The sequence below is a fragment of the Mus musculus genome, chromosome 6, assembly GCF_000001635.26.
Source record: "Mus musculus strain C57BL/6J chromosome 6, GRCm38.p6 C57BL/6J".
Lineage (NCBI taxonomy): Eukaryota > Metazoa > Chordata > Mammalia > Rodentia > Muridae > Mus > Mus musculus.
In genome coordinates, this window is record NC_000072.6 from 52,752,059 (window position 1) to 52,777,830 (window position 25,772).

A 25,772-nucleotide genomic window follows, 5' to 3' on the forward strand; every position below is an offset into this window, starting at 1 on the left:
AGCTGACTGTAGCACTAACTTGTAGGCTTAAACTCAACAGAGGGTGGCTTGACAGATGTATATTCATCATGACCATTTAGCCGTAGTCCTATGTTCTCCCTAGCTACGGGCTTTTGACTAGATGTACCCCACTAGATAGATAGGAGTTCCCTCCAATGGATACTCCAACCAGGAAGTGGTTAGTCTGTCAGTCTCAGCCTCACGCACTCCACCTCCTACCCCAGCCTGCTGGTCTGTTGCTGTGAAAGCTAGCCACCCTGGAATAAGAAGTTCACAGCTCAGCTCCAGCTTGGTTTCTTTAAGTCCTGTAACCAAAATAATGTGATGTCTTAAGTAAGCTGTAAGGTGTTTCCTTCCAGTTTGGATACGTAGTCAATACCAGTGGCGATAACTTCTATTGTTTTGGACTGGCCAACAACCCACAGGGAGTAATCCATTCCAAAAAAAATTGTATCTTTAGATTCAATCATTTCATTTTCTTACTGTATTGCAAATGTGTATGTTAAATTATTTTGGGACTTGACCTCTTTTAAATGTGTATGTGTAATTGATATATTATCATTAACTTGCTAGCCTTAAAATTTATCATAATACTGTGATGTGGTATAATATTAATTGAAGAAACTTATTTTTATCAGTGTAATATTACAACCCCAATAATAAATGATATCTGTAAGAATGTTAGAAAAAAAGAGCAAGCTACCTGACTAGTAAGTCAAAAAATATTATCCTTTTAAGGATTAAAATGTATTCAGTGGTGTAGGAACTAGTAAGGAAGCTATAACCCCACCCAAGGCCCTATAAGCAACTTTAATGAAACCCCTTAGGTCATCAGTAACTCTGAACGTAGATGAGGGGAAGAGGACGAGAATCATTGGGAGGAAGGGGAATAGGAAGGATAGTAGGAGGTGCATATCACAAAAGTACACTGTGGATGTTGTGTGTAATTGATGCGTTAATACATTTTAAAAGGATAAGGAAAGCAAGGTATGGTGGCCCCACCATTGATGTCTGGAGTCTGAGATAGGAGAATTGAGAGAGTGAGACTAACCTAACCTAGTTCTAGTCAGCCCGGCGACATAAAACTGGTCAGTAATGGCAGCTAATACACAGACTGAGAACTGGGGAAAAGAACTGAACTTGGTGATAGAAAAATTACCTTGATAGTAGTGGTTCAAGTGAGTCTCCTGTGTGAGGAGAAAATAGATAATACAAATACTAACGATAATCTCTCTTTTAAATTCAGGTTCAGCTGGCGGAGAAAGAGAAAGAAATAAATGGTCTGGCTTCATATTTGGAAAATCTCTCCAGGGAGAAGGTATTGAGCAGTGCACTCATTGTGTACAGCATGTAACCGATTTTTGCTTTCTTTCATCTGACTTCTCTTTGAAAGCTTTCCTCCAGGTCTTCAACTATTACCTCCCTGGTAGTAAACAGTAATTTGTGTACCATTCTCACTTCCAGATTTCACATCTGCCAATTTTTGAAAGTATGCCAAGTGTTGAAAATTGCTAGTTTTCTCGAAAAAAAAATGAAAAACGAAAAGAAAATTGCTTGTTTGATCTCCATCACATACTTTGCATTAGATAATAAGCTAAGTTTAGAATATGCAAATGTAGGGAAGAAGTGAATTTTTAATTGGGTATTTGCTCAAACTTAGATGTTTTCTTGAAGTGAATTTGTTAATTAAAGGGAAAAAATTGATACTGTTTCTTGCTAATATAAAGTTCAAACCTTGAACCAAACTAAAATTTTGACAACTTGTGTCTTCTGTGTTAATTTGATGCTGACTAGTGTGTACAAATGTATTTAACAGTCTGGTGGCTGAATTTGGAAGATCTTAAGGAGTAGATCCTCAGGTTGGATGGTGTAACTCTGCTACAAAATGGAACTTTGAGCCTCCTGCTTCCCTAGTTGTCTTTTGTCATTCTGTCAGGAAAGCCTGTTTGTCGTCTTGTATTGATGTTTGTATTTGTGGTTTGACCGTAGTCTGCTAATCCACTGGTGTCCCCCAGTCTGTTGTGATGTCCCTGTGAGGTAGCATGACCATCCTTTACAGGCCAGCAACTCAGCTGCATGAGCTTGCTTCTACTGCAGGTCAGTTAGGTACTACGATTAAACTTACCCGTTGGACCTGTACTTTTACTTCATAGTACTTTCCATAATTTTTAACTATGCACATTATTTGTATATATTTTATGTTTCTTTGTTGGGAATCTGTTTCTTCTACTTAATTACATGGTCCATGAAGAGTACAGATTGTACCTGTTTTACTCATTGTATTTGCAGCCTCTTTTACAATACCTGCTATTTGAAGTTAAGCATTTGTTAAATGGATAAACTAATGGAGCAAATATAATTTATAGCATTTGCCTTTGAGAAGATTTGATGGAAGAAATATACTGAGATCAGTAGCTTTATTGTCAGTTTTAAAAATGCCAACCTTACCAGGAATGTTGTGTTGAATACTTGCTATCTGCTTTCATTTATTACTACTACTACTATTATTATTTACTATTATAAAACTTTGAACTTACTTTTTTGTTTCCTGTAGTATGGCATTGTTTAAAAGTGTTTTAAGTATTTGCATTGTGATGTCAACCTGTTTAATATTTAGTTCTTCGAGTGTATTTCTGAGAATTCTAAAACCTGCCGAAGCTGAGATTAGTGCTAGGTTGTTAGTCATCACGGACCCCTAGGTGTACACACACTTGCCTAGAAGGCAGCAAGTGGTCAGTAGCAGTAGTCGGGTAAATAAGTGCTGACCCCACTGCTGCTGATGTTTCTTTTTAAAGATTCATTTGTTGTCTGTGTGAGTTCTTGCCAGCATGTATGTGTATGTCTGTGTTCACCCTACACCCCTTCTCATTGTTTTTGTTTTGTTTTGTTTTTTTGTTTTTTGAAAGGGGGAAGAAGTAAAAAGGAAGCACAGTGTAGACTAGGGGAAGATGGTATAGAGGCAGTGTAGGAGGACGGGTCCCTTCCCTTAGATCTGCTGTTACAGGTGATTGTTAGCTTAGCAGTGGGTGCTGGGAACTGAACCTGGAGCCTTGGCAAAAGCAGGTATTGCTAGCCCCCAAGCCTCTCTTTACCTCCTCCTGCTTGAGACAGGTTTCACTAAGTAACCTAGCCTGGCTTTGAACTCAGTATATAGTCCAGGCTATCTTCAAACTCTGGTGATCCTTCTTATCTCAGCTTCCAGACAACTTCTTTTAGAAGGCTTTGTTGTTGTTGTTGTTTTTTAATGTGTTGCCTGCATGAATATCTGTATATTGTGCATGTGAGCTCAAAGAGGCCAGAAGAGGGTGTCAAATCCCTCAGGAGCTAGAGTTTTACACAGTTAGAGATTACCATGTAGGTGGTAGGAATTGTACTCAGGTCTTCTGGAAGAGCAGTCAATGCTCTTAACTGCTAAGCCATCTCTTTAGCCTATAATTCTCTTTTTCTTAAAAACAGCAGGTTTACTAAGACTTACATTTAGATTATCTGTATGGTTTTGTAGATTGAGGACTGCTTCATTGGACTGCCATATTTTAAACCACTAGAGTGAAATTAGTGGATTCCTAAGAAACTTAATCTTCATAGCATTTCTCTTTGAGGGGGCAACTTGAGATGGTAGTCTCCAGCTGTGCATCCTCTGCCTCCCAGGTACTAGGACTTACCGTATATAGACATTTAAATGTTAAAATCTCTTATAGAAGAAAATGGTGGCTTTTAAGAGAAGAGGTATACTGAGTCACATGATGCTTGAGCCTGAAATCTAGCTTGTTTAGGGATCTCTCTCCCTTTTCCTCCATCTTCCCCTCTTTTTCCATCCCTCCTTCCTCTCAGCCCCCTTTCATACTTTTTTGGATGGTGCTGGGCAAGCAGGCCCAAATACTTCTGGATGTTAGACTAGACAGGGTTCTACTATTAAACTGTATCTTTAGCTTTGAGACAGGAGTTTTCATTAGAACTCAGGCATGCCTTGAATTCACTTTGTATGTCAGGCTTGCCTCAATCTTGGAGTCCTACTTCCTCTACCTTCCAAATGCTAATATACTGTTTTGAAATATTAGCAGTTTAAGATGTTCTATTTCCATCTTAGAATCATTTTGTCAATTCATGGAGAAGCCTGCTGGAATTTTTTAAATTAGTATTTCATTGTATCTACAGTTAGTTTAGTAACTAATTGTAAAAACAATTTTCTGTCTGTATACTTGGTATGCATCCCTCCATTTGTGCTCTCTTTTATCACACTCAGTATCTGTCTTAGTCAGAGTTTCTATTCCTGCACAAACATCATGACCAAAAGCAAGTTGGGGAGGAAAGGGTTTATTCAGCTTACTCTTCCACATTGCTGTTCATCACCAAAGGAAGTCAGGACTGGAACTCAAGCAGGTCAGGGAGCAGGAGCTGATGCAGAGGCCATGGAGGGATGTTCTTTACTGGCTTGCTTCCCCTGGCTTGCTCAGCCTGCTCTCTTATAGAACCAAGACTACCAGCCCAGAGATGCTCCCACCCACAAGGGGCCTTTCCCCCTTGATCACTAATTGAGAAAATACCTTACAGTTGGATCTCATGGAGGCATTTCCTCAACTGAAGCTCCTTTCTCTGTGATAACTCCAGCCTGTGTCAAGTTGACACAAAACTAGCCAGTACAGTATCGTTTTATTCTTAGTGCATAAGCACTGTGCATCTTTTTGCTAATTTCCTAGGCACTTTCTCTCATTGATTTCACTAACTAGAACTATACTTCTCATTCTCTTATATATATATGTGTGTGTGTGTATATATACATATATGTATATATATATGCATATATTATATGGACATAATTGACTATATGTTGACTTTGAGTCTTGTAACCTAAATTCACTCCTAACTCCTCTGTTGTAGTTTCTTCTTTTCTTTTTTTTCTTTTTTTTGTTGTTGTTTTTTTCAAGACACGGTTTCTCTGTGTAGCCCTGGCTGTCCTGGAACTCACTCTGTAGACCAGGCTGGCCTCGAACTCAGAAATCTACCTGCCTCTGCCTCCCGAGTGCTAGGATTAAAGACATGTGCCACCACTGCCCAGCATAGCTTCTTTTTGTATGTATAGTTGTATCCTCTGAATAAAGACAGATTCTTTTCTTTTTCAGCCTGTCTGCCTTAATCTTGTCTTATGCAGAAGTTAACACTAGTTATAGTGAAGAGAGTTAGGGAGTACAGAGCCTTTACTTATATTTTATCTGCAATAGAATCACTTGATTGTTTTCTACTTTATATACTTCATGAGTTCTTTTCCAATTAGGGAAATTATTTTTTATTCTAACTTGCTGGATTTTTAAAATATCTGAATAAATCTTGGATTTTCTGCATACACTGAATTTTTTTTCCTCCCTATTCTGTTAACATGATTTCTTAAGAAGATGTTTGTCATTGTGACATGCTAGAGAAATGTTAGTTCTGTATTTGTGCTAAGTGTTTACATTGTCCTCAAAGGACTTTGCTTGTCTCTGTTTTGTTAATTTTAGGAACTTACAAAGAGTTTAGAAGATCAAAAAGGAAGGAAATTGGAAGGCCAGAGCCCTCAACAAGTCTCAAGGTGTCTCAACACATGTTCTGAGCAAAATGGGCTCCTTCCTCCACTGTCAAGTGCACAGCCAGTTCTTCAGTATGGCAACCCTTACTCAGCACAGGAAACAAGAGGTTAGTCAAGTATTTTTTTGGCATGGCGTTAGCTGACTCTAAAACATTCAGCTTTTATTTTCATGGAAGTAAGTAAGCTGAGGATATAATCAACTATAATCATGTAGTTTTCATATTAATGTTTAGTTGTACTACTGACATCTACAGGTGATATGTCATGAGTGAAGAGCCGTATTTGCTTATCACAGACTCAGTTTTTAGACTTGTGGGCTAAAAATAAAAACATAAGAAACAGTCTTAGTCTGTAACCTAGCCTGGGATGTGCTACCATGCCCACATGGCCTCTGTGGCCCTTCTTCCTCTTGGAGTGCCAAGGCTTCCAGGCCTTTTGGCGCTTCAGGAAAGCACATTCCACTGAGCCACACACTGAGTTCCTGTGTGCTTCTCTATATCATCATAACTACATAGAGAGAGAGAGATGCTCATTTCTTGCAACTGGTTTCATCCAATTCTTCCCCAAATGTTTGTGTAATTCCTATCACAGATGGAGCAGATGGTGCTTTTTATCCAGATGAAATCCAAAGGCCACCTGTGCGAGTCCCATCTTGGGAAGACAATGTTGTCTGTAGCCAGCCTGCTCGAAACCTTAGCCGGCCGGATGGTTTAGAGGACCCCGAAGACAGCAGAGTAAATTGAGTTTTAATTATTTGAGCCTGCCTGCTTTTGTGCTTCCTAATTTAGGTGGAGTGTTAAGGCTGTATGTCTAGAAAGACTGAATTTGCATTTGCATGTGATTGCCTTTATTATTTTTTTTTAAAAAAAATATTCCATGTTTGAAAATCCAACCAGTGCTGGGCAGTGGTGGCACATGCCTTTAATCCCAGCACTCAGGAAACAAGGTCAGCCTTGTCTACAGGACAGCAAGGACTGACTATACAGAGAAACCATGTGTGTGGTGTGTATGGGGGATGCAGGAGGTAGTATTTTTTTCAGACTTAACACTTTAGGCTTTATATACTAAAGATTAAGTTCAGAGATGATTGGAATGTATCAATTATCAGTGTAACCCTAATTATGACTTTCTAAATAACTACCTACAATCCTTTGATTGTGGTCTGCTGGCCTGGAAGAAACAAAGTATGAAGATGCAAAGATACTATGCAAAGCAGAATACTGCCATTTCAGTTTTATATTTATATCCTGTAAATTTTAAGGTAAAATTTATTATCTTTATCATATACTAGTTTTCTTTTTCTTTTTTTGAGAAAATCCCCTTTAGACATTGTTAATATTTATATGATTTTTTTCTAGTAGCAACATAAAAATGATAATTAAATTAGCTTATATGGTGTAAGATTATTATTATTATTTTGGTTTTGGGATAGGGTCTTTCTGCATACCATTGGCTGTCCTGGAACTCAGTATATAGACCAGGGTGTTCTCCTACTCCTAGAAATCCACCTGCTTGTTCCTCCCAGTGCTGAGATTGAAGGCATAGGTTACCGTGTTTGACTAAAAGATTATTTTTAAGAGATTTCCCCCCATTTAATTAATGAATAAAATTTCTTAGAACAGTTCTTTTGTGGGGTGGGAACTCCCTTTTGCATAACAGTTCTTAGATATTTTGTGCACTGAGATAAATTTCAAGGAAATGGTTTATCGTGCTCTTTGCAAGTACAGTGGTATCATGACCCGTTTCTCATTTAATATAGTTTGCTGCATTTAATTGCTATTAACCTTTGCAGAAACTGATCAGTGTTCAGACAGGCATGATTTTAGACCTAGTGTTCAACACTCATAATGGAGAAAAATGTATTTCTCCCTCCTGCCTTTTGGCCTCCCGTGTCCATTATTGGGAATAATTAGGAAAACTGTCAGAACTTTTGTAGTCTGTTTAAGGTCTCTAGTATTATCTTACTGCTTTTTCTACAATTTTCCTTTCCACCTTGCATATCTAATCTGATCACTCTTGGCATAGATGTTACATGTGACAAGCCTTTCCTTTCCACAGTCATCTGCTTCAGCTTAATTAGCAGCGTGTTCTTTCTGGTCTGTGTGCTTTGCCCTCCTGCAAACCCATGAGAAACAGTGTTAGCGTCTTGGGCTCATTTGCTGAGATGCTTAGATTGGCTAATGAGAGAGAAGGGTTCTTACTATGTGTGCCTGGAGTAGCTGTAGTTTATAAACAGAAAAATTTTCCGTACTTTTTATTTACATCATTTGCAAATGATGAGTTTTACTATGTAGTTTTAGTAAGAATAGGAAAGTAGTAGATTTTGCTGTGAGAGTGGTTCGTGGTCACAGTGCCCTAATGGGCACCTTGGAGTAAGAGTTGAGCTGTCCTACTCTTTTAGCCTATGCTGCAACCTCCAGCTGCCACTTCCTCTCTTGTACTAGAAACTGGTGGCTTTCAGATCCCTTCATAAGTCTCGTATACCTAATAATTGTAATGATATTACAGGGAGTAAGTGTTTCTCTAGCTCTTTGCCTGCTGAGCCTTATATACATGATAGGTCACTTATTTACCATGGTAGTGTTATAGAGGCGGATTGTCAGCTTTGCTAGTTGCTAGTGGAAGAAGCTGAGGAACAGGTTAACTAGTTAGGCCTAATCACACCACTGGTAAAGTAGACATAGGATCAGAACCTCTTCAGGTCATGTGTGAAAGCTGTGGTTTTAACTGTCTCTCAGCTGTGGCTACATCAGAGTTCTGTACTTCTCATAGCACCCTGAACATTTTCCTCACATACTAATATATTTAGTTACCTTTAGAAATAGCATGTCTGAATTAAGACTTTGTGTTTATTTTTAAATAACCATAGTCACCATCGGGATGTGTGTGATCATTGGCCACTGTACAGCTTTTTGAGCTTTGGAATCACATTTGACAAGCTAATTGCTTACTTCACGTTAGCTTTTCTATAGCACTTGCTTTGCATTTCGGCAGGGCCAGGGACTCAGCTTCTCAGAGTTAGGGTGGCCTGGAAGAGTTAGCACTGTCCAGAGCTGAAACGGACGGAGCAGGGGTTGAATTGGGTTTTCAGTGCTGCCTGACAAACACAGGATTAAAGTCCAATAGAACCCATATGAATTTCAGTGGTAAATTTCAGTTTTTAGAACCATGATCTTTACTTTACTACTCATTAAGTGTGGTTTGTATATAAGCAGTGGTACGGCCTCGAGAATTGCAGAAGTGGAGGCTTTCCTGCCTCCAGCTCCCTGAGAATCAGTGGATATGTGGCAGTCGTTGTTTCAGGTGCAGCGATCCTGAGTTTAAGACTAGATATTTCCCTCCCTCAGTACACAGCTCCTTCCTACTTTCATGCATTTTTTTTTCTTCATTCTTATTTCTATTAAGGTGTTTTATTGCAGCTTTCTGAAATTCTGAAATGAGTCTTTAATAATGACCCCCCCACCCCCACCTCACTGAAGATCATTTTGTTGGTTTACATTTTTCTGTCACAATCTTAGCATTTCTTGTAAGAAGTGTGGTTCTCAATGAGTCTTGTGACTCTAGAATTATTGAAAATCACACTTTGAAAGAATCAGGGCTGTTCCCTGTTTGTCCTAATGTACGTACGGCTTGTGGCTTCATTTTAAATTGGCCATCAGGTTAAAAGTACTTGTTCTAGTGTGTTTACAAAAAATGATATACAAAGTATTCAATTAATTTTTACTGAGTAGCCAGAAAAGTACAGTGGAAGATTCCTCTCTGGATCGTTGTTTCTCTTGATTAGACAGAAATAGATTTCTCTTCCTTTCTGGTTTTACTTTTGTTTTAGCCTCCTCTGCCGTTTAAAGGTTAGGTTACCTTAGCATGGTAGTGCTGGGCAGTAGCTATTGGAATACAGGTCCCCCTGGAAAGGATGAAGGGCGTGCTCAGCAGTCAGACTAGTGTAGTTATCACGGAGTCAGTGTGGAAACATTTTTTTGCCACTACAAAGGAAAGAAACTCTTGTTCTTTACCTTACCCCCTCCCTTCTATTCCTTTACCCCAGAAAATCTCCATCTGCTTCCTTTTGCACTGCCTATTCTCATCATTCAGCTCCCTAAATCACACCGTATCGTACGAGGTCTATGGGCTTCCCCAGCAGATTTTCAAAAAGTTATCACTTTTTTAGCATGCATTTATGTTTAGCATGGAAATGTGCTTGCTTCCTTCATTGCTGGATAATACTCCATCATCTGAATCGTGTATATACATACTTAGATTTATTTTTATTTTTTGTATATGAGTATTTGCCTACATGTATGTCTGTGTCCCATGCATGTGCCTGGTGCTAGTGGGGGCCAGAAGGAAGCATTGATCCCCTGGAACTGGAGTTACAGGCAGTTGTGAGCCACTGTGTGGTCATGGGAACTGAACCTGGTTCATTGCAAGAGCCAGTGAGTGCTCTTAACCACTGAGCCATCTCACCAGCCCCTTAATATTGCATATTTTATGTCTTTTTTATTGGATTGCATCATTTTCCCCATTGGGCTACTGTGAACAGTGCTTTTCTGGGATAATACATCTTTTCACTTTCTTGGGGACACAATATAAAAAAGAAAAAAGAGGAATGTTCATGTACACCACCTAATACAGGTTTTGAGAGGCAGGAGTATCTTCTGGCTTTAAATAAGCTGTCTAGTCACTCATGCCTTCTTTGTCTTATGCATTGATATTGGCATTCATGAATGCTTCAGTTTCTTAAAGATGCATACTTTTGAATTAAAGTAGTAATTACCAACTAGCAAAGATCTATGCAGTGCTGAGCCCTTCTCACTTGATGCTTATTACAGATTCCTGAATGTAACTAAATATTTTAGCTAATAATTCCTGCAAAGGTAGATGCAGTCCCACACATGGCAACTGGAGACTCTGACTTTGTTACTTGGTTACTGACATCTGAATGTCTGAATGTATTGTGCTGTAATTTGATCATTATAGCCCCCTCTCCTCCTCCTCCTCCTCCTCCTCTTCTTCTTGGTGTTAAAGTGCTAAGATTAACACTTTATGTATTTATGTATATGGGTGTTTTGCTTGTTTATGTCTGTATACTTCATGCATCCTGGTGCTTAAGGAGGCCAGAAAAGGGTCACAGATACCCTGGAACTAGAGTTGCAGATGGTTATGAGCCATCATGTGGATTCTGGGAATAGAAACCCCCCAGGTCCTTCACAAGGGCAGCAAGTACTGTTAACCACTGAGTCATCTCTTCAGCTCCACATTTTGAAATGTATTTTTAAGTAAACAGTTCTGTAACAATTCACCCTAAACAACCAGTTTCCAGAGTTTTATCTTAAAAAGACAAATAACTCTATAATCATTAAATACTTCCCTTGTCCTGAAAAATCACACATCTAATTGATCTTCTTGAATGATTATTCTGGATATCCCTGTAATCATAAAATATTTGGGATTTTGTTGTTGTTGTTGTTTTGTAATTGGCTTATTTTATGTTGTATTTTTAAAGGGCCATTTATAGTATAAACATGTTAGAATTACCTTTTAAAAATTCTTTTTACACTTTCGGGGTGTGTGTGTGTGTGTGTGTGTGTGTGTGTGTGTGTGTGTGTGTTGTGTGCATGTATGGGCATATATGCAGATACCCTGTGTGTGTGTGTGTGTGTGTGTGTGTGTGTGTGTGTGTGTGTGTGTGTGTGTTGTGTGCATGTATGGGCATATATGCAGATACCCTGAGGGCCAGAAGAGGGTGTCAGATACCCAGGAGTTAGAGTTGCAGGTAATTGTAGGCCAACAGATGTGGGTGCGAGGAACTGAACTTGGGTCTTCTGCAAAAACAGCAAGTGTTCTTAACTGCTGCCCCTTCTGTTTAGTTACTGTTCTACTGCTGTAAAACGATGCTATGATCAAGGCAACTTACAGAAGAAAGCATTTAATTGGGGGCTTGCTTACAGTTTCACAGAGTGAGTCCGTACCATCATGGCAGGAAGGATGGCAGGAAGCTGGCATGGCACTGGAGCAGTAGCTGAGAGCTCATACAGAAAAACCATGAGACAGAAAGAGCCTTAAAGCTCACCACCAGTGACACACCTCCTAATCCCCAAAGCAGCTCCACCAACTGAAACCAAGCATTCAGATGTATGCGCCCATTGATAGCATTCTCAGTCAGACGACCACAGCATCCTAACAAACAGCCCAGAAATCTTTCAAATACACCGTTGTTCATCTTCAATTTCTAATATAATTTGATTCAAGTTTATTAATATAAAAATTAACCAATGGCATTTCATTCTTTTAACTTATAGCTATGTGATGAAATACAAAAATACATTGAAAATTTTGAGTTATTTTGCTTTTAACTCTCCACCCCCTACTTCTATTTAGGGTCTGCTTTAATAGTGTCATTCCCAATCCAGTCTCCATTTTCATTGGTGTGGACTTGGGAGTGAAGTAGGGATAGATTGTAGTGGTTTTTGTTTTATTTTGAAGACTCTACTGATTCATTATCATGTTTTTAGTTCTTGTAAGTTGTCAACTGTGGTCTGGAAGTCATTCCTACATGTTAGTTGCATTTAGTTTAGAGTAGTGTGCTAAAAAAAAAATCTCATGAAAGGCAAGTCACTTCTTTGTCCAGTGTATTTGCCTGTGTATGTTTATGTTCCTTAATAACTTAGTAGAAGTCTGTTTTCAGACTGAAGTGTTTGTGTTCAAGTAACTGCTTTACTTAATGATGGGCTCAAAGCACTAAGAAGTGGTACTGGAAATTGGATATGCCAACAAAACATCCATAAAGTCCTGTCTTTAAAGCCAGGCGGTGAAGTACACGCCTTCAGTTCCAGCACTAGGAGGCTGAGGCAGGTGGATCTCCAAGTTTGAGGCTACCCTAGTTTATAGAGTGAGTTTTGGGAGAGCCAGAACTGCACAGAGAAACCCTATCTCAAAAACCAAACCACAACCAAAAGTTGAAAGACCATAAGATACTTTGTGGTACTAGAGCTCAACTTCACATGTGTTACAGCGTGTGGTTCTGTTTTGCTTTTCTTAACCTCTTAACCATGTTTTATTTGTAAATTAAAGTTTTCCATAACCATGAATGGAAGAAGAACGACAGCATTGGTCTGGACCTCACTTTCCGGTGTCTACTGTGGCATTTGGAATGCATGCCCTGGAATGGGGAGGCATACAGACTTCAGAAAAGTCACACAATCTGTCCTAGTGAAATACTCTCTATAAATGCTTTCAAATAAAATGTATGTTTATGGGAAAGTTTAAATAATAATAGAGGTAAAAACTAAATTGAGTTATCTAAGTGTCATTATGAGCTCCCTGAATTAAACAATGTATATATTTGGTTTCTCTTTTCTCAAAAAGTTGCCCTGTTTGGTTTTTGTTTTGTGTTTGCCAGGAAGACGAAAATGTGCCCATTCCTCCTGATCCAGCAAACCAGCACTTACGTAGTCATGGAGCAGGCTTTTGCTTTGATTCCAGGCAAGTTTTTCCTTTGTAGAATTTTATAGAATTATGTAAGACAGGTGATTCTAAAAATTAGTTTCTGGGAGCTTATTTAAAATAGTGCCCGAGCCCAGCATACAGAACATAAATCCCTTTCAAGGTCCCGGCCATTCACTTTTATCTCGTCTTCTGTGGTTCAGACATGCCATCTTTTGAAGAGCTAGAGGCATAGGAACTTGGAAATATTTTTAAAATCTGTGTGTTCTGTTTTGGGTCTGTTCACAGGAGGCCAGGTCCTCACAGAGGCCAGCAAAGGGCATCTGACTTCCTGGCGCTCGAGGTCAGGCAGTTGAGAGCCAAGAGAGGGGGAACAAGCTGACCCTGTGCAGGAGAGGACGAGCCCTTCCTCAGCCCCACAGTCTGTGGTTGTTAAACCCAGCAGGCACTGCGGGGAAATGACGAGGTGTATTCATCCTTGGAAGTAAAAAAAAAACAAAAACATTCTGGTTTAAAAGTGGGAGTTTTTTACAGTAAGCCTCATTTCACAGAATGCCTGAGTTTGGTAGGTTTTGGTGTTTGTCAGTCCAATTTTAAAACTATATTTAGTAGTGGTTTTCTAAAAAGGCAGATCCTGTACATATTACCAAGAATCTAGAAACAGAGAAAGTAAACGTGTGAAGACTTTGAGGATAAATTGTTTAGTGTAAATATCAGCTAATTAATTAATTCAACTTGTACACTGACAGGTGCTATATCAAGTTAATTAGAAAATACCTAATTCTTTATTTTCTTCTTTCTTTAAAAGCTTTGATGTTCACAAGAAATGTCCCCTCTGTGAATTAATGTTCCCTCCTAACTACGATCAGACCAAATTTGAAGAACACGTTGAAAGTCACTGGAAGGTGTGTCCAATGTGCAGCGAGCAGTTCCCGCCGGACTACGACCAGCAGGGGTTTGAAAGGCATGTTCAGACCCATTTTGATCAGAATGTTCTCAACTTCGACTAGCTTGTAATAAGAGGTAGTACAATTTAGCAATTACAAAACAAACCACATCTCAGAGGCTAAGGAGATGCCAGGTGTCACTTTCAGGTTCCTCCTCCACACTTTCCTGATGATGGAGAACTTCTTTAGCGTGTGCTGTCACTAGGGCCAGGGTACAGCTGTGACTACATACAATGAATACAGTTTTAATCTCTGTTAATCTTGTCTGCTGTAAGAAGAGTGCTTCTGGGTTTGCATCTCTGTCTATCCTCCAGTTAGCAGAAGTGTGTGAAGAACACAAGAATTATTTTAATGTTACCGAATTGCAAACATAAACATGTAGTAGTTAGATCCTCAGCACAATCACACTTACAAGTTTCTGTACACCTTGGCGATTGAGCATGACCACTGATATGTAATAAAAAGCATTGATCATAACAGTTCTGTGAAATAATTCTTTGAATATAGAAAAACCCTTACTCAATGAAATGATAAATTTTAAAATCGTACTTAGATGTGGAGCTGCAAGAAGAATGAGATAAGTGGTGTGAAGAAACCCTTTTTATATGGGAACGCTGGCTTATGGCATATTTAGATAATTTTATGATAACATTTTAGCATAATCTAGATGACTATTTTTAAATGATTGAGTTTGTATTTATAACTAGCTATAATTGTATTTAACTATAATGGACCAAAATAAATCAAGGCATTATCTGTTCTCATTAAATGACCTTTGTAAATGATTCGGGGCATAAAATGGCAGACTGTGTACCATGGTCTTTCTCACATTTTCCTGATGAGCATACACGTTGGACATAACGTTCCTCAGGAAGTGCTCAGAAATACAATGCACAACCCAGACCCAACAACTGTGCTTCTCAGTCACAGCTAACATTATAGAAGACAGTGTGGGGGGCTGTCATGTCACTGTAGCATTCACACACGTGCACGCGAGCGCGCGCGCGCACACGCACACACACACATACACACACACACACACACACTCCCTTTTATGATGGGAATGTTAAAGTACTTTTTGCTGCTTTAGTAGTCACTAAAATAGAGGCCCATTCTGAGCAAACTAGGTATTGGAGATGTTAAATAAATATTCAGAGTTGGTAGCATTCTAGATTGCTGTCTGTAAACTGCTGTATACCATGCTGCTGGTATTTATAGAAGAGTTTGTGTATTAATTGAATCATTTGAAAAGGTATATGTATATGTTTTAAAATATTTTTATTTTTGCATTTATTTTATTTGAAAGGGTATTTAAATCTAGGCTGTAGATTCAGATTGCCGTAGATTCTAGAGTGAACCAGCAGGAGACATTCGGACTGCCAGGCGTCAGGCAGTCCTTAGAGGCAGGGCCAGCGGTGGATACACCTTCAGCATCCTGGCGAGTCCTCCATAGAATATCCTTGGGCAACGTGTGCCCCACATGAGACCTTGGAGGCCATGGTGATGCTTAGTTTGGAAAGTGCTGGCTGTGCTGAGTTCTGATCCCAGCACTGGTGTGAGAAAGCAGACGTGTTGCTGGGGGGCAGCAACAGGATGTCCTCGCATGTGCTGGTCAGCCAGTCTACACAGCTCATCTTCAGGTTCAGTAAGAGACCCTGTCCCAAGGTGGAGACATGACTCAGGATGACACCTGATGTTGACATCTGGCCTCCACACGTGTGCACATACTGTGGACATTTCTCCTGCAGTTAGGAAGTATGACCCATGCTAACCTGAAAGTAGTCTTTGAATATTACTGTCAGTGAAACGAGGCTGCTCATCTTGTTGGCTGTTTAACTGGATAGTTTATGTAGAGTTTTAGTCCCAAGCTTATCATAAAGTGTTACTTACAGAAAAGTAAGCAAAACATAAGGGAACAAAACCTTTACATATCACCTAGATTCTGCAAAATAACTAGGAGCGTAATAGAACAGGCCCTGGACAGATGTTTTAGTTCCCACAGTAAACTTGATGTCGGTTCTTATAGCGGAGCTAATTAAAATAAAGAGCCATATTTATTTTGGGTCAGAGGCAGTTTATTTTAAATGTGATTTCATGTACATTTATTAAGCAGCTTTTCTTGACAGAAAGTTTGAGTAAATTGCCTTCAATTCTGATAGTTCTGTTGCTTTCAAACTTAATGTGCTCTGTCCCCAACAAAACATATGAAAATATAATTTAAAGCACGGTTTTCACAGACACGGTACAATACATTCACTATACACGGTGTAACAAAATATCCCTTCCTCACCTGTTTAGTAATACTGTCACAATGAAGAAGTAGAAACTGGGTTTTATCACTGAAAGGTTTTTAACATGCACAATGACTGTTTTTATGCCTGTGTAGCTGCTGAACTACTGATCCAGCCCGCAGTTTCTCACACTAGAAAGAGCAAAGCTAACTATTAATTGCTGGCCTAACTTTTTTGGTCAACTGTAGGTAGATGTGGAGCAAGTAGGGCCTTCTTTTGCACCAACTTCTATTCTGAATTCTGGATCATCCATTTAACACCATGAGAGCTAACACTGTAGAGTCAAGACCGAGACCACTTTTCAGAGCTGAGGACATTTTTAGTGGGCAGCATCTTTATAAATATTGTTAAATCCCTCATCATGAGGGATTGATGCAGAAGCTTACCCATCTGTTTAACAGAATTGTCTTCACAGTGTGAATGCTGAGGAGGGACGACTAGCTAGCTGTGTGTAAGACTGCGTCAGATGGGAACACGGGGGAAAAGGTTATTTTAGAGGGAATCTGAGTCTGCCTTTCACCAGTTTGTACTGTGTGCAGTTAGCTGTGTCAAAGCAACGTTTATTGCGTATTAGGCAACCGGTAAACTCTTGTTTAAAGAATAGCACTTGGGAGAAAAGAACACTCAACACATGATGGTACTGTCGGTGAGAGAAGCTCCAGGACGATCCAGATGTAGGCCACTCTTAGTGGGTCTATTAGTCACTCTTCCTTGACCACCTGCTGCAAGAAGCACTTAATGTCAGTAAGGCTTATTTTCATATTCTGGCAAAATGTTTTCTAAAGCTAAACAGACATTTCTAATGAGAATGCAGACATCTACAGTGTGATAGGAAAGTGCCTTTAAAAGTCGCAACTGAACAGGAAAGGGGCAGTAGGGGTCTTAGCAACCTTCCTCGCTCAAACACACTTCTGAATTTTAGTTCGGATTGCAACCCACAGATCTCTTAGGGCAATAGTTGCAAGAATTGGCAACGTCTAAACAAAATTGTTGGCAATAGAGAACTACAAAGTGCTTTAAAACCTCATCTATTGATGAAGCTATAACTAAGTTTCACACACACACAATTTGCACTTAAGTATTTCAAAGTGTTTCCTAACATTTCAGGGAAAAGTATTTCACTGGTATCTTGGTCCACAAGTAACTTAGGTATAACTTCAGTCTCTTGCACCCAGCAGGCACTCAATGAGAATGTTAGCATTAATGAGTGAACTGAGTCCTTTGCACAAAGATGCCATTTAGAACACTAAAATGATTGGTAAGTTCGATGGCAAGAATTTCAGCTTCTTAAAGGGCAAGATAATAACTAAAAAAAAAAAAGAAAGAAAAGAAAGCACACCTTTTATGCATGTTATTTAAATATGAAAATATTTTTAGCATATTATGTTAAACATTCTTATTTATATTTCCATTACCTAAAGTCTTTCTACTCACAAATACTAACTCCATTATGTAAGGCATGATAACCAGTTTGATAATGAAGGTATTATTTTGGTTTTATGTGAGTCGATGTGTTGAAAAGCTTCAATCACATTACAATCTTAAAACATCTCAGTGCCAGCCCCTCCTCTCCCAGTTGACATCACTGCAATGTGGTTAAACAATATGCAACATGCCCTTCATTTATTTTGTTTTGGGGAAAATGTGCTGAAGAACCTAGAGCTTGTTTTGTTTAGCACCTTATATCAACGTAATGGAAATGGGCGTGATGATTACATGTGCAAATGTACAAAATCATTAACTACAAAGATACATCATTCCAAAAGTACAGAAAAGGTTAAAGCATGCATTTAATTATTTTTCATTAAAGGGTTGCTGAGTGCTTCCCCTGAAAAAAGGTGGCTGTTTTCAAAATCAGCAACTGCTGGTGAGGATTTCTTGGCACAGTTCTGACCAGCACGCTACTGCTGCATCTTCCTGATCATCTCGGCAGACACTGGGGGATGGAAATTGATTGTGTGGTGCCGCAGGCCCTGAGCTGTCTTGTAACTCTTCCCACACCGGCATTTGAATGGTTTGCGGACGCGAATCTGTGTTCGGTGACCATTCTTAGCATGGTACTTTATGCCATTCACATTCTGTGGAGAAGATAAAAAAAAATTACCTATTAGGGTCACCAAATGTCCTGTCACACTCGTGCAAACCTCAGCATGGGTCAGATTCCAGCAAAGCAGCTCCTGGATGGATCCAGAGGGTGGGCTTCATGTGGGTTTGCTGGTCCTGGGCTGTGTGTGCCAGGGCTTTGTAAGAAAATTAATGGAACACTTCCCTTGGTTTCTTGAAGCCTTGCTTCTCAGCTACTAAAGTTTTCTGCTTGGAAGAGAATTAATTGGAAATTCTGTGAATATTTCAGAATGACCAATGAACACAATGTTCTAAAGAATACAAAAAGTAGGGTAAGGCAGACTGAATGTAAGACATAAGCTGTGGTAAGTACCCTCTAAACCTCACCTGGAGGCTTTGGCAGAGTTAGCTGGCCGTGCTTCAGCATAGGTGAGTGCTCAGAGCCCATGGGCACTGCTTTTGATGATGTACTGCGTTCAGACAGCATGCTTTTAAACCTTTATTTATATAAAGTCAGTCCCATGAAAAACAACATGCTGAGTAGATTTCTTAGCAGCAGATGATAAGAATCTGGGTGTTTAGATTAGCAGAATGTCCCAGAACCCACATAGGGCTGTGTGCAATTGCCCTGGGAATCTCATACCCTCTTCTGGCCCCAGCAGAACCTGCACATGTACACACATGATAAAGAATAGTCATAAATTTAAGATGTTATTTGCAGTGCATCTTTTACTTTACAGCCATGCATTATGCTGTCATGGGTGTTAAACTATGATAATGAAAGTAGCAGTGTTCCATGGGTTTAGGTTACATATACTTTTTTTGTTGAAATCTCTTTCCTAAATGTATGTCCATTTTTACTAGGTTGCTGACAAGTTTCAGCATACTTATATACTCTCTGTATATTTCTTAAGACTTCTTTTTCAGATTGTATCTCGCTCTAACAGCTGCTAACACCTTCACTTTTGCTGAACAGTTTTCATCTTATCTTTGCCTGACCTAGACTCTGTCTACTACAACTTAGAGGGTTAGCTTTATAGTTAGATGAAGCATATTTTCATGACTGTAGTGAGATGGCTTTCCTTCCCTGTGCGTGGCTGCTAATTGTTCTCAGCGGAATTCATGGAAAAGAACACCCAGCTGCCGTGTGTCACCCAGGTTTGTTGAAACCACACACTGGCTATTCATCATATACACCAGATATGTTGGGAATAGTTCCGGAGTCCCCATCCAGGTGCAGGATTTTATTTTAACACTCTATTAAGGGTAAATTTTATAATAGAATCCTCAACAAATAATAGTAATAAAATAATAAGTAAAACAAAAATATCAGAATGTTTTCCAGCAGTTGGTTTTACTATCTCACTAGTTTACATACTATGAGATTATTTACCAGCTTAGCAAACTAGATACTGCTCATCTGGTTAAGCCTGAGAAACAGGCCTCAGAGGTGAAGAACGAGCAGAGAAGATACTTGGAGTCTCAGTATCTATCGGTAGCTGCCACATTAGAGGACAGGAACGGACAGCACAGCGCACCGGTGCTGAGCACGGGTTACTAAAAGGGTGAGGAGGCTGTCCCTTAAGTACCTAGGCCACTTCTCAGATGCCCTGAGCTTCAGAAAACATTGAGTTTCTGGATGCTCTTTGGAGGGCATCATAATGCTTGCCTGGCCCATGGCACACTATTGCAGAGTGCACATGTTAAATGGCTCCTCACAACACACACCTCAGTATTAAGATTGCTGTTAAAACGTGGCCGAGAGGTGTCTGCTGTTACACCATCTTTGGATTTGCAGTACACGTTCTGTGGTAGAACTCTGCATGACTGAAGCTGAGGGCAAGAGGCTGTACTTGTTTCCAGGTCTGGCCTGAGTCAAAACAAATGGGCTCTGTCCACACACATGCCTGGCTCTGGTCTTTCGCATCGTTAGCCTCCTGCCTTGGGCTGAACACCCCATATTTTGCTAAGAGGCACGTTGGGAGTTGGAGCTTGGAGGAGCAAGTTCATACGGACCTCCTGTGATGGCAGGTAGGTAAGCCTAGGCAGCCCACTGGAGTGCAGGTCTGTGGTGAAGGTACCAGCTGGACATCTAGCCCAGACGCACCTTCCAATGGCCTTAGCCCCAGGCTGATGTCTTAGAGCAGCTACATTCAGGTGACAATTTCAGTCAACTCAGAACTGTGAAAAAATAATTGGAAGTTGTGCTGGCTAGGTTTATTTTAACGTGACACCAGCTAGAGTTACCTGAGAGGAGGGAACCAGTTGAGAAAATGCTCTTAAGATGGGGCTGTAGGCAAGCTTGTAGGGCATTCTCTTAATGATTGATGTGGAGAGGCCCAGCCTACTGTGTGTGGGGTCACCCCTGAACTGGTAGGTCTAGCCTCTTAGGAAAGTAGGCTGAACAAGCCATGGAAAACAAGACAGTAAGCGGCACCCTCCATGGCCTCTGCATCAGCTCCTGCCTCCAGGTTCCTGTCCTGCTTGAGTTCCTTCCCTCACTGCTTCTTATGATAAACTATTATAGGAAACTAAGTAGGAATAAACCCTTTCCTCCCCAAGTTGTCTTTGGTCATGGTGTTACATCACAGCAACAGTAACTGTAACTAAGACAAGATGTAGGTGTTATGTGCAGGGACGGAGAGAGGAAGGGGGACAATGACAATTTAGAAGAAAAGAACTCCCAGGTTGTAGGTCAGTAACAGAGTACTTGCCTGGCATGCATGGAATTCCAGATTTACTCCCTAGCACTCCCCTCAAAACTTGGAAATTGTGACTTCTAAATCCAATGTGGTGAAGGTGGTTCTCTGGCTTATAAATGCTAAGAATGCATCTTGTCTGCTTGCTGAGTGAATCTTCAGTTGAACACTAGAGTCTCTGAGGTGGATGGTTACTAAACATTTCACGTCCTGTTTCCATGGGTCGTTGGAAGATGGGTGTCTTAGTGAGGGTTATGATTGTGATGAAATACCATGAAAAGCCACTTGGTGAGGAAAGGGGCTCAGTTCACTAACAGGTCCATGTAACAGCTCATCAACAAAAGCAGTGAGGGCGGGAACACAAGCAGGGCTGGCACCTGGAGGCAGGAGCTGACAGAGGCACGGAGGGTGCTGCTTACTGGACTGCTCCCATGGTTTTCTCAGTCGGCTTTCTCACAGAACCCTGGAGCACCAACCAAGGGACGACACCACCCACAATGGTGGTGTGCCCTCCTTCCATCAGTTGCTCATTTAAAAACTGTCCTACAGGCTTGCCTTCAGCCAGATCTTACAGAGGCATGTTCTAAATTGAGACTCCCCCTTCTTGGATGACTAACTTGTGTCAAGTTCAGTCATAAAACGGTTCAAACAAACAAGTGACAAGCTAGTCCTATGCCCACTACCACTCAGACCTTGTCAAGATAGAGAAAATACATTAAGAAGCAAAACGACAGAACAACTGTAGCTAGCTAGGCCAGGGGAGAGCTGAAGCCAGCATTTAAATCCTCACATAGTTCACCAGGAATGGGAAATGAGTCCAGCAAGTTCTGTAGCCTTTTCCCGGCTGTTTCTGAAAAACAACTACCTTATACGGCTTTATTCTGGGAAGAATGGCGCCAACTGCACATTTGGAAGCATTCTCAGGGTGTCCAGAGCGTCCAGGGCGGCATCCATGCTGCTGCGGTTTAGCCTACTCCCAGGTAGCAGTGGGGAAGGCTTACCACAGTGTTGACTGATCAGTGTGTGACAGAGAGTGTGTGTGCACACTTGTGTGTAGAGACCACATTCTCTGTGTGAGAGAAGGTTTGTGTGCACGTGTGTGCCTGTGGGTATGCAGAGGCCAGAGCAGGTCTGTTTTATTCTCTGCCTATCGGGTGAGGAAATGACAGAGAGTGACCGACCTGCCTTACAGAACTGGAACAGGACTCAGGAATGGCACTTGCGTAGTCTGTATTTCCTCAAGGACCCTCCTAAAATGCTAGGTACTGTTTACTGCTCCATTTAAACACATAGCTGGGGGACTTTGGCACGCCTTCCTACTGTGAAGGCCTGGGACTCTAAATGGTCTTGCCACTGGGCTATCTAGGAAGGAAGGCAACAGAAGGGGAATTTGGATTCTGCCATTAAGAACTACTGCCCTTATCAAATTATGCTTGTCAGGAGAAAAACTACAGGCTATTCCAAAACGTGTAGTCCACAGGAGGCCTGCGGTCCAGATGCTGAATGGGGCCATCCACCTCCATGGAGTGGCCAGATATAGCCAGTACATGCCACCCTGGATAGGAAAGCTGGAAATCAGGCCCTTGAGGTCTTCGGTGTTTGATGGAAAGGACACAGTGAGGGTTTCTGGGGGAGTTTGGTGAGGAAGGAGAGGAGAGCCGCGGTTACAGGGAGAGCATCTGGAGGTGTGTGCCTCCTGCCTCCACAGCGCCAACACACTAAGAGCCAGGCAGTCAGAAGCACACCACTCCGCCATGGGTCACGTGCTTGGTGTCCACACCGTTCTGTGGAAGGTACCGAGGGACTGTGGTGGGACGGGCTCGCTACTCACATCAGAGGAGGCACTGTACTTGAATGTATGAGTATCAAACACGTCTCCTTTTCATACACAAAGATACTTTATGAGATTTCCTCAGTGTCAAATATTTCTAAAGAGTAAGAGTCTGTTGGCAGGATTTGACTCTGTTCCCCTACTCTTAGAGCTTAGTATTTCCTAGGTTTTAAGAGACGTTAGGAAAGAGTTCTTGTGGAGCTCCGGACAGCACCCAGGCCCACTGCACACACTAGGCAAGGCCAGGCAAAGAGCCACCATCTAAGCCCAGGACACATTTCAAGTGGAACACGGGTTGAAGGAGCACACTGAAGGCTCCTGAGTTAACTGCAGACCTCCTGTCACTCCATGAGGGCTTCAAAGGAAACTGGATCCATCTGGGAGCCCCCCGCCTCTTGTGGGAATACCCCAAGAAGTGGAGTGGAGTGGAGCCCATGCTGGTCTGTCTGTCTGCTGTGGTCTCAGCAGAGACACCTGTGAAGAGCGACTCATCACAGGGGAACACTGAGCACTTAGACTTGCTTTTTTTCCATGGAAAGTTTTCCATGGAAGAGGCTGCAGTGAGCTGGGGTAGGGGGTGGGGCTCTGCTCTTGAGCTCCCTCCAAAGCAGAAGAGTGGAAGCTGCCCAGAGGGGAGGGAGGCGTCAGGGAGGCAGGAAGCACACAGGAGGGATTTGGACAGACACCACCAAAGCCACTGCCCACACAGCTGCCACCGCCAACAAAACATCCTGCCATGACAGGCCAGGGTGTCTGGGGTGCAGAGAGCCTGGTACCCCCTTCTCTAGGTACTACCCTTTTCTTGGTTCTGAGGTTATCCACCATGTCAGGGGCCTATGCACAGTGAAGGTGAGTGAATTCTCTCAGGACAGCTCTGCTGCTCTACAGCCACAGGGCAGCTCAGCATCTTGCTGGGAGGAGTGGCTAGGGGTGTCTCTGTGCTATGTCACCTGGCATTCTGAATCAGTAAGGGACACAGTTCCCTCACAGCCACTAGAGCCATCCGCTACTCAGTTCCTGCAGCACAGGGTCACTAAGTTTGCTCTTGGCCTTAACAGGAGAGAGCATTCAAAGCCCATGTGAACCCAGGCTTCGATAGAGGAAGAGGTTGCTAGAGACTCTTCAACAATTAAGGGAGGGGAAGAATGCTCCACCCTTCTGGCCCAGAGTGAAGGGTGGAGTTTGTGTTTTCTCCTCCTCTTTCTGAGGCCCCCCTCGATTCGAGTCCTTAGATCCCTCTTCAGTACGGCTGTTGTACAAGGCTCTGATCACACCGCAGGCACTGGAGAGGCGGCCACAGTTTGAAGAGCAGCTGATGTGGAGAGAATGGGTCCACCACAGGCAGAACACCGGTGACATACCCTGTCCAGCTGTTACTGTGACACTGAAACAGGAGGAAAACCTTCTGCAGTGAGAGCTGCCCTCGGGGGTGTTCTGGTCTATCTTGCCCTTTGGCTTACTGTGATGTTACCGTTAGAGGCTCCTCTTCTCTGTGCCTCTAAGCTTGGATATGGAAGCTGTACGCGTGTGTTCTGTGATGTGTGCTGACCTGGACTGGGCAGCCCTTGTAGAGTTGATAAGACTCACACCTCTGTCCTAGGGTTTGCATGTTTGTTTAACAAAGGCCATCTGGTCTACCAGTCCTGGCGCAGCAGCAGAGTGACGCCCTCGCCTTTGTGAAGTTGTTGGGGTTTCTGCTTTTCTAATAGAAAGATTAAAATACTAACAGTTGTTCAGAGACACATATTTAAGGAACAGCGTGAGATGCGCGCATGCTACCAACTTTCAAGCCTTTAAAACCTAGGCGGTCTGCACAGACGGTAAGCTGGTGCCCTCGTGTCCACCAGCCATGCTCCGGAGTTTTTCATTTCTACACAGTTGATTTTAAAGAGCTGCTAACACCTGTGGGGACTTCCTGCACACACTTCTCCTTGGCGCTTCTTTTATTGTTTTGTCCTTAGCAGTTTTCTCAGTAGAAAAGTTAGTACCACCAGCTACCCAAGTCACCTAGTGTTAGGACTGTTAGACACAGCAGGTGGACAGAGGAGATGCTGGCAAGAGGGAGAAATCAAAGCATTTTCTTTTCCTGGTCTTTTATGGGGAGGCGGGAGAGGGCAAGAACTGCCCAGCTGGAAGGTAAACACCCAACCCTGTTTTCCAGAAGGCTCTGTAAACCCAGCTGAGGCTTTTACAGGCCCAGCCACCTGGAAATCTATGCACTGAAAAAAAGTGTTTTGCAAATAAGTAGGTTGACACAGCCCTTGCTCTGTTTCTATGGTGTTGGATGGATCGGAGTCTCTCCTGCATGCTAATCACCATCTCTACCACGGATGCTCCAGCCCCTTCACTGGATATTCTGACAGGCATCAAAACCAGAGGCCGATTACCACAGAGCTCTTTGACTTTAGTCTCCCACGCAAGTCAGAGAAAGAGAAAGGCTGCCAATCACCCAGAACCCCAGCCAGTGCTCACCGGACGGCACTGGGTACATGTCCCTGAGGCTCTCGCTCTCATGAACATGGGCGATGAGTGTCTATCCCTGGCACACAGGCAGCTCTCTTTAGAATTGCAAAGGGCAGCTATTTTACAGTGCTTCTTTGCCAAGCAGTTACACTGAGTGAAGAGACCTTTCCTTTACCTTGTATCTCTTTTTACACCCTGGAACTGGGCAGGCGAAAGGCTTCTCTTCCCCTCCATTCATGCACATGGAGCTGAGGATTGCTTCAGAGCTGATGGCGCTCTCTGTGGTCCAGGACTCATCACTGTCTGACTCCTCATAGTCCACCTCTTCCTCATCATACTCGCTGCCTGTGGAGCAGAAGAGATGTACAAAGACTGTCAAAAGCTGCCCCCTCCCAACAGGCCGGCTGAAGGCTTAGCAATAGTGGCAGCCATTGGTGCACAAGCAGAGGGCATGCTAGACCCAGATGGCCT

The 25,772-nt window shown here is 41.9% G+C and overlaps 2 protein-coding genes across 8 annotated transcripts in view; one reads left to right on the top strand and one right to left on the bottom strand.

The window, feature by feature from the left end:
* Positions 1–14,722, top strand: part of Tax1bp1 (Tax1 (human T cell leukemia virus type I) binding protein 1) — a 53,089-nt gene extending 38,367 nt beyond the window's left edge. For 3 of the 4 annotated variants that reach the window (NM_025816.3, NM_001355595.1, NM_001355596.1), the window contains 5 exons: positions 1,247–1,318; positions 5,496–5,670; positions 6,155–6,297; positions 12,963–13,045; positions 13,815–14,722. In NM_025816.3, coding sequence (NP_080092.2) covers positions 1,247–1,318; positions 5,496–5,670; positions 6,155–6,297; positions 12,963–13,045; positions 13,815–14,016 — 675 coding nt within the window. In that variant the 3' untranslated portion in view covers positions 14,017–14,722. The remainder of the gene's footprint in view (positions 1–1,246; positions 1,319–5,495; positions 5,671–6,154; positions 6,298–12,962; positions 13,046–13,814) is intronic. The other variant, XM_006506370.4, reaches the window with a different exon arrangement.
* A 1,284-nt stretch (positions 14,723–16,006) lies between these two features.
* Positions 16,007–25,772, bottom strand: part of Jazf1 (JAZF zinc finger 1) — a 300,560-nt gene continuing 290,794 nt past the window's right edge. For 2 of the 4 annotated variants that reach the window (XM_006505943.4, XM_011241295.2), the window contains 2 exons: positions 25,477–25,646; positions 16,007–18,322 (listed from right to left, as the gene is read on the bottom strand). In XM_006505943.4, the coding sequence (XP_006506006.1) occupies positions 18,146–18,322; positions 25,477–25,646 (347 nt within the window). In that variant the 3' untranslated portion in view covers positions 16,007–18,145. The remainder of the gene's footprint in view (positions 18,323–25,476; positions 25,647–25,772) is intronic. The other 2 variants (NM_173406.3, NM_001168277.1) reach the window with 1 other exon arrangement.